The 16,122-nt window shown below is 45.6% G+C and overlaps 1 protein-coding gene across 1 annotated transcript in view; it reads left to right on the top strand.

Annotated features, from left to right (window-relative positions):
* Nucleotides 1-16,122, top strand: part of LOC124555966 (nose resistant to fluoxetine protein 6-like) — a 408,440-nt gene that overhangs the window by 9,767 nt on the left and 382,551 nt on the right. The window contains exon 2 of the mRNA XM_047130013.1: nt 6,300-6,385. Coding sequence (XP_046985969.1) covers nt 6,300-6,385 — 86 coding nt within the window. The remainder of the gene's footprint in view (nt 1-6,299; nt 6,386-16,122) is intronic.

Raw genomic sequence — 16,122 nt, forward strand, 5'->3', positions numbered from 1 at the left:
TAACCGAAGGACATCACAAACATCCATGCCCGAGGCAGGATTCGAACCTGCGACCGTAGCGGTCTTGCGGTTCCAGACTGCAGCGCCTTTAACCGCACGGCCACTTCGGCCGGCGAAGATAACTGGCTACTATTTTGATGCAAACTCTGTGGGACTCTCTGTAAGACACTTGAAGCGAATAAAATATTTTAATTTAGCTACACGAAGCTGTGGCCAACGGCTTTGCCGCAGTGGTAACATAGGTTCCCGTCAGATCACCGAAGTTAAGCACTGTCGGGCTGGGCTAGCATTGGGTGGGTGACCATCCGGTCTGTCGAACGCTGTTGGCAAGCGGGGTGCACTCAGCCCCTATGAGCCAAACTGAGGAGCTACTTGATTGAGAAGTAGCGGCTCTGGTCTCGTAAACTGACATTCGGCCGGGAGAGCGGTGTGCTGACCACATGCACATCCATATCCGCATTCAGTAACGCCTGTGCTCTGAGGATGACACGGCGGCCGGTCGGTGCCATTGAGCCTTCAAGGCCTGTTCGGACGGTGTTTAGTTTAGTTTTTATATGAAGCTATGGAAAATCGAATGACTCCTCAGATTTATCAAAAACCAGGGTAAGTAATTGATGGCGATTCCTTGGGAAAAAGTTACGAAAGTTTCGGAAAAAAAAATTGCTTACGCATTCTCGAACAACCTATTCCTGAGAGGACGATATTGCAGTGTCTGTGCTATTCCGAGCTACTACGGTGACTACAACTGTTACGAAATGCGTTAAATGTATTTGCAAATGGTTCAAATGGCTCTGAGCACTATGGGACTTAACACCTATGGTCATCAGTCCCCTAGAACTTAGAACTACTTAAACCTAACTAACCTAAGGACATCACACAACACCCAGCCATCACGAGGCAGAGAAAATCACTGACCCCGCCGGGAATCGAACCCGGGAACCCGGGCGTGGGAAGCGAGAAAGCTACCGCACGACCACGAGATGCGGGCCAATGTATTTGCAACTGTGAACATGGAAAACCATCAGGACAAGAACCAAATTTACATATGTCGTCAACCATGCGTCCACAACCTGTACTCGTACATCCATTATGTATATTCCCGTAAAAGCAAGACATTTTACTTGAGAGTTGCTTTGCCGGTGTCGGCGGATAAAGACGGCATGGCAGAGCCTGTGTTATTCCAAATTACGATGCATGCATGTCCAAAGGAACATTGCATCGTACTTTGGAATAACACAGGCACTGTAATGCCGTATTTATCCTCTGACACCGAGCAAGAGACTTTCAAGTAAAATGGCTCACCTGTGCTGAATGTACATAATGAATGTACGAATACGGATTGTAGACACCTGGCTGATGACATAAGGAAGTTTGGTTCTGGCTGCGAGTCGTGCTCAGATAGCCTAATGGCAATTCGACCGTTCGCGATAAGCCGGAAATCCGGGTTCGAGTCTCGGTCCGCACAAATTTTCATTGTCGTCATTCAGATCCACAGCTGATGGTTGTCCATATTTGCAATTGCGGATACATTTCATGTATTCCTGTGAAATTTTTATCAGATTTGGTGCCGGCCGCGGTGGTCTCGCGGTTCTAGGCGCGCAGTCCGGAACCGTGCGACTGCTACGGTCGCAGGTTCGAATCCTGCCTCGGGCATGGATGTGTGTGATGTCCTTAGGTTAGTTAGGTTTAAGTAGTTCTAGGTTCTAGGGGACTGATGACCACAGATGTGAAGTCCCATAGTGCTCAGAGCCATTTTTTTTCAGATTTGGTTTCTTACCTGTGTGGATTACCTGAGGATATCCAGAGCGTCCGGAGATATAGTATTCCCGCAAAGAAATTATGTAAAATTCACATTAGGATATGTACCAAGTTCCTCCAAGCCCTTTCGCGCCCACTATTGAAACTTTTCCCTGTTTATTACACTCGATTTTGGACACAGCTCTTACCTTACTTAATATAATATCTTCAACGCCAGTCTTGATATATTATCTGTGACCTCGTCTGTAGCAGATTCTTCGCAAAGAGAGTCCTTACCAGAAAAATAGGTTTATCTGTGATGTCCATTGGAGCCAACATCTTTTAAACGTGGAGATTTCTATACTGGAACTTTTTTTGAAAGAAAATGGAGAAGAATGCATTGCTTGTGTTAAGACGTACACTCTACAACCTTCTCCGAAAGCCCAGTTTTCAGAGACGGAAGTTGGTCAGCACTCAGTTTGGTCTGTTATATGGTTAAACAGATGAAATTTCATTCACCGGCAAATATAACCGTCATTTTTAGCCTGACATACACTCGTACTCAGATTTATTAACCTTCACTCGTAATCAGATTTATGTTGAATCAGCTGTTGGTTACGCTCAAGTAAAACAAAGGAAGGAAGATTAAGGTTTAACGTCCTGTCGACGGTGAGGTCCTTAGAGACGGAAAACAAGCTCGTATTGGGGAAGGCAATTGGAAATGACCTTTCAGAGGATCAAACCTGGTACTTACCTAAAGCAATTTAGTGAAACCACGGAAACCCAAATTCTGGATGGAAGGACGAGTAAAGCAAATAAGAAAACGCACAGAGCAAAGGATACGCGAATCGTCGAAGGAAACCATACTCATTCGTTATCTATAAGTGAATCCGGTGTAATATAGAGTAGTCGATTACAGTGGCAGAGTCCCACTTGTTCATCCAGCCTCACGGCATTGGAGCCAAAATTACAGTAACTACAAAATCTAAGTAAATATTGAAAAATGGGAACCGCAAAACATAAATCATAGCAGGCTCTACTAAATACTCCTTCAAAATGGCTATACTCTTTAAGTGAGCTGAGAAACAATAGTTTGAAATAAGTCAGCCACGAATGTTCTGTGGTAGTTAAACCTCAAGGCGTATTAACAAAAATGGGCACGTCTGAGGATTAAGTACAAGCTTAATCAGCTTCGGAACTACTTGCATTCGAAAACTCCGAATTTCGGTAAGCTCCTACGGGATCCTGTTATTACATACGTGGTAAACAAACTCAGTTAGTCTTTCAAATTTTATTTGGGAAGAAGAGGATGATGTTCGCTGGTAAAGCAGGTCTTTTTACTATTGCCACTACTAGACAAATGGAGAAGACTGCTTCCAATTTCGTTGAGAGTACTTTCAGAGTTTTGCAAAATGTTTTTGTAATTATATATGTGACACATGATGTAATGGCAGTAACGTCTGAGTGTCTGCTGAAATTATTTTTAATTAGCTTTTCAGAGAGTGACCTTTGTGTAAATGAAACCTAATTCACATACGTTATGGCAAGTTCTGAAATGAAACGTAACACTCACTTCCTCCCACATGCACCAGACGTATAGACAATGAGGATAAACCTGGAGAAATTATGGCTTATAAGTAGCTGCTCTGAGCGTTATTCTTCCCTAACGAAATCCCCTGGCTGGAACATAGGGTACAGCGACTTAAATTAGTGCTTATAATTTAGACTGATCCATTGCAAGGCGAAAACGAAAATGATAAGAATGTTACTGTCTGTAATTGATTAACAATAGAAATATCCACATCAGCCACCAAAATTTAATGATAAAGACACAGGAAACGTTTCAGGAATAAATTTCAATCATCGAAGTCATTAGAGACGGAGCACAAGCTCGGAATGTGTCAAGGATGGGCAAGGAAATAGGCCGCACCCTTTAAAAGAAACCATCGCAGCATTTGCCTGTAGCGATTTAGGGAAATCATGGGAAGTCTAAATCTGTATGACCGGACGCGGATTTGGACCATCGGCCTCTCGAATTCGAGTGTGCTAACCACTGAGCCACCTCAAAAATGGTTCAAATGGCTCTGAGCACTATGCGACTTAACTTCTGAGGTCATCAGTCGCCTAGAACTTAGAACTGATTAAACCTAACTAACCTAAGGACAGCACACACATCCATGCCCGAGGCCGGATTCGAACCTGCGACCTCAGCGGTCGCTCGGTTCCAGACTGCAGCGCCTAGAACCGGAGCCACCTCATTTGGAGTGTGTGTTTTCCACGCGGAAACTACGTCCTTGTTGAGTAATAAGGATGAGATAGGTGTCAATAACCTCATGAAAACCCGGTCTGTGGTTAGTTAGTCCAACTAATGCAATTAGGCGCTGATATTGTGTACTTTTGGCTCAGTTTGGAGACTTTGATCTTAGCTTACACTAATCGAATAGGTACATTCAAATGAGCTAATGTTTTCGTTTAAACAAATGGTTAAGTATTTTCTCACACGCCAATCATGCCAGTTCTCAGAGCATGCCTAGCAAATGACGACTATATGCTCAGGTAAGTATGGGCGAAGAGTAGGGCGATGTCCACTTACACTGCTTACATCATTTTCATCGTTTCTCATTATTTCTCACTTGCGTAAGGGCCGTTAAACTCCATGGAGTGATCTTCGACTACGTCGTCAACGTTTCTTCTTTGACTAAGATGTTTAATAGTCGATAGGAATGACGTTAATTTGTATGTCTGTGGAAGGCGCTCATGTTGAGAAGCTTTCGAGAGACCTAGAATGTCAGCGTAGCTTGACTTGGATGCATTTGATAGAATGATGGTCACGAATCCATTAGCAGTCCTGTAGCTGTCGTTAAGAGTTAATAACCGCCAGAGAGAAGCACCCCACCATCGTCACGCCCCTTCATCTGCTACAAGGTTTCCACGTCATTTGTTTTCCGGCAATCTCCCTGAGTGGAAGACGCACTTTTCTGCAAGAACTCCTGTTCTTCCCCGCTTTCCACGTCACCGAAAATGGGCACCGTAGGTTCGTGTAGCAAACACGATATTCTTGAGTTCCTTATTTTTCTAGTAGTTCTCTAATGCAAAATACTGAGCACTGATGTGGTCTTCTTCTCCTGTCTAAATTTCGTATTCCCATTTTCGTCCGTTTTCTAAGATTAGGCTACGACTGGATTTCATTGTCACATTAGATGTCAAAAAGTATTAGGAATCATTTTAAAAAGAAATTTCCAGTATCTATATTTTAAAACTTCTAGAAAAATTCCGAAATAGCTGACTAGTACGTGATGTAAGATTGTTGGGGGATATGAACTTCATTAAATCAAGTTTAATGTATCTTGAAATGCCAGTCAAATGAAAACGAGACTATATGTTTACTAAGATGGTATCTGCATTCTATGCGAATGCACAAATAGTGCCCGAACTCTTACGGGAATCGGCAACGCGCCGCGAGTAATGAGCATAATGGGCGTTGGCACTACGAATGTAGTGGGGGACAATACGTTGAGAATGTGGGTTTCGCGGGAGGCGTGCCAGAGATAAATCCCTGCAGTCGCTCTATCTCCTGTGTCCTCGGTGGCTCAGATGGATAGAGCGTCTGCCATGTAAGCAGGAGCTCCCGCGTTCGAGTCTCGGTCGGGGCACACATTTTCATCTGTCCCAGTTGACGTATGTCAACGCGTGTAAGCAGGAAACGAGACTCATGGAAAAAATAAGTAAACTGTTTAGTACTTCAAAACTAATCGCCATAACAGTTAGTACAATTATCCAAATGTGAGATAAGACGATCTGTGTCTTCGTGGACAACAGGTGTGCGGTTGTCTACGAATCCATGATTGTACACAGAGGTGCATCTTTTTGTCCGAAGCAAATAGACGGCCAAGACCGTCTTTCAGGGCTCCTAAAACATGGAAATCGCGTGGGGAGGGGTTGGGACTGTATAGACGATGTGCAAGGGCTTCCCAGCGAATCTTCTACAGCGTACTCGAGACATTGGCAACATGTCTGTGAACAAGGGCTTCCTTCTCGGTTGTCTAGGCAGGCGGCATCCCAATTGCTGTGCCTGCCCTCCCACGCTTGAGTTTGATCCCCCGTGACTGACTGGCCCGACCGCCATACGTTCAAAATTTTTTGGTTGTTTGGTGCCACCTGATGATGGAGCTTTAAGCTTCAGAAACCGGCCGTGGAGTAAAAATGACAAATCACTTGCAACTGAACCGGATTTTTATTTCTTTAAAGTGTTCCTCTGTTGCGGATGTTCTTCTGACAAATATTTTGAACAAAATAAAGAGGCACAAAATCCATTACTGTAACAGGGGTGACAGCGCTGAGAATAGTTCAGTTTCCTGCGTCAGCGGATGACGCCATAGGCTGATGATTTTGTAGCATACTCAGGATGTTAGAACTCCACACTAGGCACAGTCGATCGGTCACTGACGTCAGTGACTTAATCGCGGCGTGGTTGGCGGCACATTTACACGTAGGCACGTGATGCGGAGCCATTGCGAGTAGTGTATTTTGAAGGTGTGTACACCGTGTGACGACTTCGGCAGGTGGGCCTTCCCCGCTGCCTGCTACTGTACAGTCGTGCGCGCCGTCAAGCAGACTTCCAGCGAAACTTGGTCGGTGTGCCAGGAGGGTAATGTTTGAGAGGATTACGCAGGCGTGAGGTCACGGAGGCCAGAACGACGCTGCCTGCTGCTGGTTAGCGGCTGCAGCGGCAGAAGGCGGTCAGGAGCGAGACACGGACAGCTGGCCCGGCCGCGCCCTTTCACTCAACACTCGCCGCCTGCTCCACTGCTTCGTCATGCGCGCCAGTTCTTGCTGGCAAAAACACAACAGCACCACACTGTTCCCCTTGATGAGCTGCGTGTTTATAGGCGTCGATTTCAAATTATTGTAATCGTTGCACAGTAGTAATTTACAGACTGTTTCTTCTCTTCTGTAACCTACAGCAAAAAATAAACAATTTTACCTTTATAGCATTTACTGGCCATCAAATAGGAACAACTTAAATTGCTGGACCCTTTTAAGTGAGGGAAATTTAAGTCCTCAAGAAAATAAATGATGTAGACGTAATTGACTTGTGAAGTCTGAGTAGTATAAATATCGAAAGGAAATTTTTCTGAGTATGTCACTTGTAGTTGAACCTTGGTTATAGTCATAGTCCCAGTAAAGCAGGAGGGCAGTGAACTCGGCAGAGTCCAGATGAGCAAAATTAGTCATACTAAAAAGTCCAGTGGCAATGGTGGCTTAGCATAGCTGTCAATTCATTCCTCAGGTGTGCTGGCTATAGCTGGAACACTCCTCTATCTGATAAATGGGGCCAGGGGTCTGGAAGTACTGTTATTGATGTGGCTGTTGGTAATTGCTACATACTGCTGATTCAGCTAGTGCTATTGTTAAGTCCTCTTCCGCTGGGGATATGGTGTGGTTGCTTCTGCTGTTTCCAAGTCTGGGCATGTGAAAAATTCCTCTGATGCTAGGGCTGATGGGCTGGATTCTGTGTGCAACTGTGCTGGTGGGGGGCTGTCGAGCTTTTATTGGCAGCAATGATGATTCTTGACACATGGAAACTCTTCGAGAGTGCACCTGGTTAATTTATTACCATTCCAGCCTTTTGTTTGTAGCTCTGCCGCAGCAGTACTCTGAAGCTGACAATGATGCCCAGGAACCAACAAGATGCCCATACCCACAAATGAAGACTTGATCTTGTTCTCTGAATGTATATTGGGCTCATGGCTAGAGTTTTCCAGCTCTAGGAGGCAAAGTGATGTCCCTGAATGTCTAATGCGAAGCAATTCTGCTGACCTTTTTGTTGATGTTTTAGTACAGTATGTATGTTTCACAGCACAAAAAGTGGAGGTGGCTGAAATTTGAATTGCCCATCGTGTTACACGGAAGCCATTCATATTATAAAATGTACTGCACTGCTCATAAAGGTAGTGGACACCTATAATTTGAGTGCAGTTGAGGTAGATACATCATAATGATGCTTAGCATGAAGCACGCACCCTATAAAAACACACAAGAAACTCTGATTCATGTTATTACTTGGATTTCAGACATGGAAAAGCCACCTGAAAGAGCGAGGTGTAGTGAAGGGCGGAACAACATTAAGAAATACCTGAATATCACAGCATTCAGCGTAGTGACTTTGTAGTAAAGAAAAAAAAAGAGGTACTCAAGGTACCCTCCGCCACACACCGTCAGGTGGCTTGCGGAGTATGGATGTAGATGTAGAAAGCGTGAAGTAGTTTGAACGGTAATGTAAGCACACCGGTGAAAAAAAAGTAGTGACCCCATCCCCCAGGAGTCATCACGCTAACATTGTGTAGCACCGCCTCTTGCCTTGATAATGACATCAATTAGGCGAGGAAGAGGGGCTACAAGTTTCTTCGGGTAAGCCGTACACAGCCACACTTTGATTACTCAATTCCGTAGCGTTATCAAAGAGCGCGGCTGTTCCAAATGCTCACAGATATTTCCCATAGGATTAAGATCGAGTGATTTATCGGGTCAGACGAGAAGCGACGGGGTCCCTCAGTGTTCGTCAAATCACGAATGTACGCGTGCGGACCTGTGAAAACGGATGTTTCCGTGGCATACTCACCATGAAGCTCTAAAATAAAGGATAACTCTTGGTCGCGGATAATGTTGAAATAAACATCCTGATTACATTCGGATAAGCTGAAAGAATGGGGCCAGCCGGGGTGGCCGAGCGGTTCTAGGCGCTACAGTCTGGAACCGCGCGACCGCTATGGTCGCAGGTTCGAATCCTGCCTCGGGCATGGATTTGTGTGATGTCCTTAGCTTACTTAGGTTTAAGTAATTCTAAGTTCTAGGGGACTGATGACCTGAGATGTTAAGTCCCATAGTGCTCAGAGCCGTATGAACCATTTGAAACAATGGGTCGAAGTCGTGATACGAAAAATAGCGCACAAACATCACAATAAAACCTCTGATCTGAACTACATCTTCCACACAAGTCAAAAACGTGACTCGTTGGACCACGTTACAACGTCCTGTCAGCCACTACCCAGTTTCTCTGATGTTTCGACGGTTGAAAATGTCCAGCTATATTCACTGCTACGAGAAATAGCCATTGCAAGGAACCCGACTCAAATTACACTGTTGTCCAAAATTAGAGCAACAAACCGCTTCTTATATATAAGAAGATGGTATCTGTTCTTTCGGACTTGTCCGAAAGAACAGATACCATCTTCATATACGCTACTGGCCATTAAAATTGCTACACCACGAAGATGAAGTGCTACAGACACGAAATTTAACCGACAGGAAGAAGATGCTGTGATATGCAAATGATTAGCTTTTCAGAGCATTCACACAAGGTTGGCGCCTGTGGCGCCACCTACAACGTGCTGACATGAGGAAAGTTTCCAACCGATTTCTCATACACAAACAGCAGTTGACCGGCGTTGCCTGGTGAAACGTTGTTGCGATGCCTCGTGTAAGGAGGAGAAATGCGTATCAATACGTTTCTGACTTTGATAAAGGTCGGATGTAGCTTATGACAAATGCGGTTTATCGTATCGCGACATTGCTGCTCGCGTTGGTCGAGATCCAATGACTGTTAGCAGAATATGGAATCGGTGGGTTCAGGAGTCTAATACGGAACGCCGTGCTGGATCCCAACGGCCTCGTATCACTAGCAGTCGAGATGACAGGCATCTTATCCGCATGGCTGTAATGGATCGTGCAACCATGTCTCGATCCCTGAGTCAGCAGATGGGGACATTTGCAAGACAACAACCATCTGCACGAATAGTTCGACGACGTTTGCAGCAGCATGGACTATTACAGCGCCATCTATCGAAAAGTGAAAAAAGTGGTCCAACTAAAACATTCATATTTCTTTACGTACTACACGAATATGTAATAAAAAATGGGGGCTCCTATTTAAAAAAAACGCCTATGGTAGCGGCATCTATCGGGCCAACCATAGCGCCATCTGATTTCCCCCTTCAAGCTAGACAAGTTTCGTTCTTTGTAGTTTTTTTGTTTGACGCTTATTTCGTGAGATGTTTGGCCCGGTCACGATCAATGGACCACCCTGTATAGTAAAGGCACACCGGCCATTTGACCATCTTCTGTGCAGATGCACAAACAGTGCCCGAACTCTTACAGGAATCGGTGGAAAAGCCGCGAGTAATGAGTATGATGGGTAAGGGGCACTATGAATATAGTGCGGGGCAATAAGTTGCGAATGTGGGTCTCACGGGAGGCGTGCCAGAGGTAAGTCCCTGCAGTCGCACTATCCTCTGTGTCCTCGGTGGCTCAGATGGATAGAGCTTCTGCCATGTAAACAGGAGAGCCCGGATTCGAGTCCCGGTCGACTTATAAGAACGCCTGTAAAAAGCTAAAGGTATTCATTTCATTGTAATGAAACCGGTTTTTCCCCGACCTGTATCTAATTCACGATATGATCATACAAACTGTCAACCAGATGTCCGTACGATCGTGTTCTGCACGGAAGATGGCATTCCGGTCAACGGACAACCATGCCAACGATGACGTCAGGGCATCTATGGAGCATTTGCCTGGTAGCCCCACATTACAATCGCTGTGTATACTGTCACAGGCAGTCAGTATGGCAGAGAGAAGATACCTACCAGTCTCTTTGCGGTGAAGGGCCATAGAGAGAAAGGAAGCATAACAGTCGCAAACTGATTTGGCCTGATGGCTTAATGTGAATCGTTCTATCGTTTCTTGGATGTGGCGACAGTTTATAGAGACCGAAACTGTATCCCGAAGACAAGGGCAGGGCCGACCACGTGTGACTTCTGAAGAGAGGACCGTTATTTGGCTGTAAGGGCATGACAGTACCGCCGTAGTACCACACGTCAACTAGCACGTGAGCTCGCAGAATCCACTGGACGTGTTGTATCGAGACAAACAGTGTGCAAAAGCCTTCGGCAGAGTGGCCTTTATTGTCGGAGACCCGGTGCATGTATACCTCTGACGCGTCGTCACAGAAGGGAGCGTCTAGAGAGGAGCCGTCAACATGCCACCTGGGCGGTCAAACAGTGGGCCAATATACTTTTCGCAGATGAGTCCCTATTTGGTCTTGTCCGCAGCTCGTGGTCGTGCGGTAGCGTTCTCGCTTTCCACGCCCGGGTTCCCGGGTTCGATTCCCGGCGGGGTCAGAGATTTTCTCTGCCTCGTGATGACTGGGTGTTGTGTGATGTCCTTAGGTTAGTTAGGTTTAAGTAGTTCTGAGTTCTAGGGGACCGATGACCATAGTGCTCGGAGCCATTTGACCCATTTTGAACCATTTGGTCTTGACAGTGATTCTCGACGGGTTCGCATCTGGAGGGAACGTGGAACACGATTTCGGGACTCAACCATTGTGGAAAGAGATTGATATCGAGGTTGACCCCCAATGGTGTGGGCAGGATTATGTTAACAACTCGAATACATATTCATGAAACTGTACGGTTAAATCGGCAAGGTTTAATTGCTGTCAGATATCGTGACGAGATCTTGGGACCTCACGTCCGGTTGTTGAGAGCTGCTGTGGGATCAGACTTCGTATTGCCGGATGCCGTGGCATGCTCGCTCTCTCGATTTGAATCCCACAGGGCACGTCTGGGATGCACTAGGGACACGGGTTGTATCATGCCAGCATCCACCAACCACTCTCCAAGACTGCGAGCAGCTCTGCAGGAACAATGGGCGTTATTGCTTCGCCACGCGGAGTGGACGCTCGGTTTGAAGCGCCACGTCACGGATTGCGCGGCCACTCCCGCCGGAGGTTCGAGTACTCCCTCGGGCGTGGGTGCTTGTGTTGTTCTTAGCATAAGTTAGTTTAAGTAGTGTGTAAGTCTAGGGACCGATGACCTCAGCAGTCGTTACTGCCTGAAAATAAGACTGATGACATCATTCACAGCATGCCCCGTCGTTGTCAGGCCTGTACTACTGTCAGAGTTGGTCACACCCCGAACCAAGGACATTAACCAGCTGTCAGAATTGGTGCGCAAATCCGCTAAATTGGAAAAAAACGAAGAACATTTTTGTCTACATTTATGCTTGTTGCAGCTGTTTAGATTGTGTATTCTTTACATTGTTTCTACGTTACTATTACCTGTTTATACTGTTTTTTGGCAAGCTAGTCGCAACCCTGCAGCCTTCCGTCTGTTGCTTTAATTTTGAACACCAGTGTCCTCTTCACAAAATTTGCTCGTAAACGGGTTCAGATGGGTCTTTATTCACTGAAAACAACATTTCCGGTCGCGCTTAAAGCCGACTGTTATTGACAAGGCAAGACACTTGTCTTCGGTCCATTTAGGTCAGGGTTTTCGTACTACCACTGATTTTTCACTGTTACTAGGCCATGTTTCATGGTTGCGATTCATACACCGTATTTTACAGACATGTTGGAAAGTCTACATTCGTGTACAAACTAACTGGGTAACATCATTCACTCTGTGGTTCTGGGCATTTCCAAGCACAATTCCTTCTTTCTAACGTTCTGTCATGTCTCTATGTTGATGCAGCATACAACTGTGATCAAAGATGACCGATTGGCAGATACGCTATCCTGATCAAAACTATCTGGACACTTATTGGTAGACATTGATATGATGTGTGTCCATACTTCACCTTTATGACGACTTTAATTGTGCTGGGAACACTTTCAGTAATGTGATCGTATGTATTTGGAGGACTGGCAGCCCATTCTTTCCGAAGAGTCGAAATCAGAGAAGACAGTTATGCAGGATGCTGGGGTCTCGACCGAAGTCGTCGTTCTAATTCATCCCAGAAGTGGTCCACTTGGTTCAGATCGGGACTCTGGGCAGACCAGTCCGTTTCAGGAATGTTACTGTCCACAAATGATTGTCTCACACACGCTACTTTACGACAGTGTGCACTGACATGCTCATGCAACTTGTCATCGCCTCCAAACTGTTCCATTACTCCACGTAGCATCCAGTGCTGTAAACTGTGTCCATATTCTTCCACATTTAGCGTTCTGTTAAGCGCAATAATGGGAACACGCTGTAACCACGAAGAGCGTTCCCGTACCGTAACACAATCCCATCTGTACTTCACTATTGGTAGATAAAGTAGGTAAAGCTCTCCAGACATTCGTCAGACCCAAACCCATTCATGGGATTCATTGAATGTAGTGCGCTTCATCACTCCACATCACTCGTTTCCAGTCATCCACTGTTCAGTGATGTCGCTCTTTGCACCAACTCAGCAGCGCGGGATTAGCCGAGCGGTCTGCGGCGCTGCAGTCATGGACTGTGCGGCTGATCCCGGCGGACGTTCGAGTCCTCCCTCGGGCATGGGTGGGTGTGTTTGTCCTTAGGATAATTGAGGTTATGTAGTGTGTAAGCTTAGGGACTGATGAGGTTAGCATTTAAGTCCCATAAGATTTCACACACATTTGAACATTAGCATTAGCTACAGTAACGTGTGGCTTTATGAGGAGGTGTTCGACCATTGCACCCCGCTGTCTTTAACTCCATACATAAAGTAATTCTGCTACCTGGATTGCTAGTAGCACTTCGGAACTCGCGGGTGATTCGTTCCGCTGATTTTATGCGATTTTTTACAACCATCCTCTGCAGTGCCCGGCGGACCCTGTCCGTTAGTACATCCTGTCTACCTGGTACCGATTTAGCTGTGGTTCTTCTTTCACGTTTCCACTTCACTGTCACATCGCGAACAGTCGGTTTGGGCAGCTTTAGAAGGATTGAAAATTCCCTGATGGATTTGGTATTTGTGTTAAACCCGCCGGCCGAAGTGGCCGTGCGGTTAAAGGCGCTGCAGTCTGGAACCGCAAGACCGCTACGGTCGCAGGTTCGAATCCTGCCTCGGGCATGGATGTTTGTGATGTCCTTAGGTTAGTTAGGTTTAACTAGTTCTAAGTTCTAGGGGACTAATGACCTCAGCGGTTGAGTCCCATAGTGCTCAGAGCCATTTGAACCATTTTTTTGTTAAACCCGGTCTAGTAGTCAAATATGAGGTGTTTAGGAAACCTGCTTTCTCGGATCGCTAGACAACATTTAAACAAAACGTAGTTTTATTACAAAATGAACAAGTACAATACTTAACTTTGTGTTACACGCATGTGTCGCAAGCAAAGGGCAACAAGCAAAACAAACAAGCTTCTTTAGTATGAACGATTCCTAAGTTGCTGCTATACAAGTGCCTAATCTTGAAGCTGCTGTTCGACTCGGCCGCGACCAGTCGGGCGCGGTGCTTATGTCCTCTCCACGTAGTGACGCTACTGTCACGTTGTCGTCTTGGAAAGCGTTCGGTCAGCGTGCAATTGGCTGACGTCCTCTCACAGCCGTCTCTGCTCTCTCGTTCACGACTGGCGTGCCGGCGGTTGACTTTCCGCCGTAACAATTTGGATGACATTTAATGACTAATCCACGTTGGAAGTAACTGAGCACTCCTGAATGACTCATTGTGCTGTTATTGCTTCTCTACCGACAACGTAACACTATCCACCTTTATTCTCGCGGGTCCGCCTCCCGTGACATCAGTTCGTCAACTCCACATTACAGAGTGTGCCCGGACTCTTTTATCAGATAGTGCACAACAACTCATTGCTGTTACTTAAGTCAGCGGCCGCCTGGTAACAGTCCTACTGTATCTACAGCGCCCCCAAGGGACCAGTGTGCTCTTTTGTACGGTGAAGTTATTTATACGTCATTATTGCATGCATATGTCAACCACACAGTAACGTCAGCAAGTTTTAAGCACTTGGTTTGGTAATTAACTACGCACTTGCGTTCCAGGATAAAGAAGTGCTACAGGCTCATGTTCCCCGTCGGTGGCAGGAAACAGGAGGAATGGAATATTGATGCTTACCGTCCCGGCTACGACTAGGCCATTAGTGACGGAGCAAAAGCTCTGATTGGAAAAGAATGAGGAGAGCCATCGACCAGGTTCTTTTCGAAAGCATCATCGTGACATTTTTTTAGTCCATTTAGTGAAACCGCAGAAGACATAAATCGGGATGGTTAGACAGTGATCTGAAACTCAGTAACCAGAATGCGAGTTCAGTATCTTGCCGCTGCTCCTCCTCGCTCGACGGCAGGAAACATTCCGTATCGCTTTTCACATTACAAACGGTTGTATTTTCACATCTGTCAAACTGGAACAGGTTCTTGGACGAGATGTTTATCAAAATAAGTAATTTAATGCTGGCATGTTCCTGTTTCACCTGAACACAATTTGAACTAGAATAAATGAGAAACCAGTGGCTATACTGTATATAAACGCACAGCATAAGCGAATTCCACTTCGTGAGAACTTTTGGCACCATGATGTTATGAGACAACGAGAAAATTTCTCGTCCTGACATTGGACGACTGTTTCTTGTAGATTATAAATGAATTTACTGTTCTACGCAGTCCCGCCTTTAGATCAGTGAATTCTGTGCTAAGTTCTTCCAACTAACATATTCTCTCCCTGAAGAGCTATTTCGAAAATGTTCTAACGATCCCGTCGTCACGTGACATGAAATCCTTCTAGAAATTTCTGCAACATAGAAATGTAATTTTTGTGAGATCCGTCTTTCCAAGTAGACCTCTTGGGCATTAACTATGTTTAATAATATTAAATGTTTGGAAATTCGGCTTACCTGATGATAAATGTAATATTCATATTTATATAATGTTTTGGATTTCAGAGCTATACAGGTATTTCAAAAACACTTATACAAACTTTTCCCGCGCGGCTACGTCGTGTCTTACCACGGTTCGGGCGGCTCCCCGCGTAGAGGTTCGAGTCCTACCTCGGGCATGAGTGTGTGTGTTGTCCTTAGCGTAAGTTAGTTAAAGTTAGATTAAGTAGTGTGTGAGCCTAGGAACCTATGACCTCAGCAGTTTGGTTCCATGGGGACGTACCACCACCACAAACTTTAAGGACAGGTTTCTTACACCAAAACAAGGAAAAAAGTTTATATGAGCATACGCTCGAAAATCCTTCGTTTTCGACTTGCCAATTAAAGTCGATGTTCAACGGCTTTCCAGGTATAACCTAACTACTTCAGGTATCTGTCGCCCGTTTGACTTATTGTATCTAATGAAGTTGTGCTGTCAGGGACACTTTTTTTACATGCGGCATTCATCTGTCTTCACCGTGTCCATGTAGTGTGTTCACAGATACTGCTCCGTTCAGACATGGTGGGATATTCATTTCGTGAGCAGGGAGATTTGATCGTTATGTACGAGCGCGCGAATGATAATGGAAACGAGGCTGTGGGACCGCGCGACCGCAACGGTCGCAGGTTCGAATCCTGCCTCGGGCATGGATGTGTGTGATGTCCTTAGGTTAGTTAGGTTTAAGTAGTTCTAAGTTCTACGGGACTGATGACCTCAGCAGTTAAGTCCC

This window comes from Schistocerca americana, chromosome X (genome assembly GCF_021461395.2).
Source record: "Schistocerca americana isolate TAMUIC-IGC-003095 chromosome X, iqSchAmer2.1, whole genome shotgun sequence".
NCBI classification, from domain to species: Eukaryota; Metazoa; Arthropoda; class Insecta; order Orthoptera; family Acrididae; genus Schistocerca; species Schistocerca americana.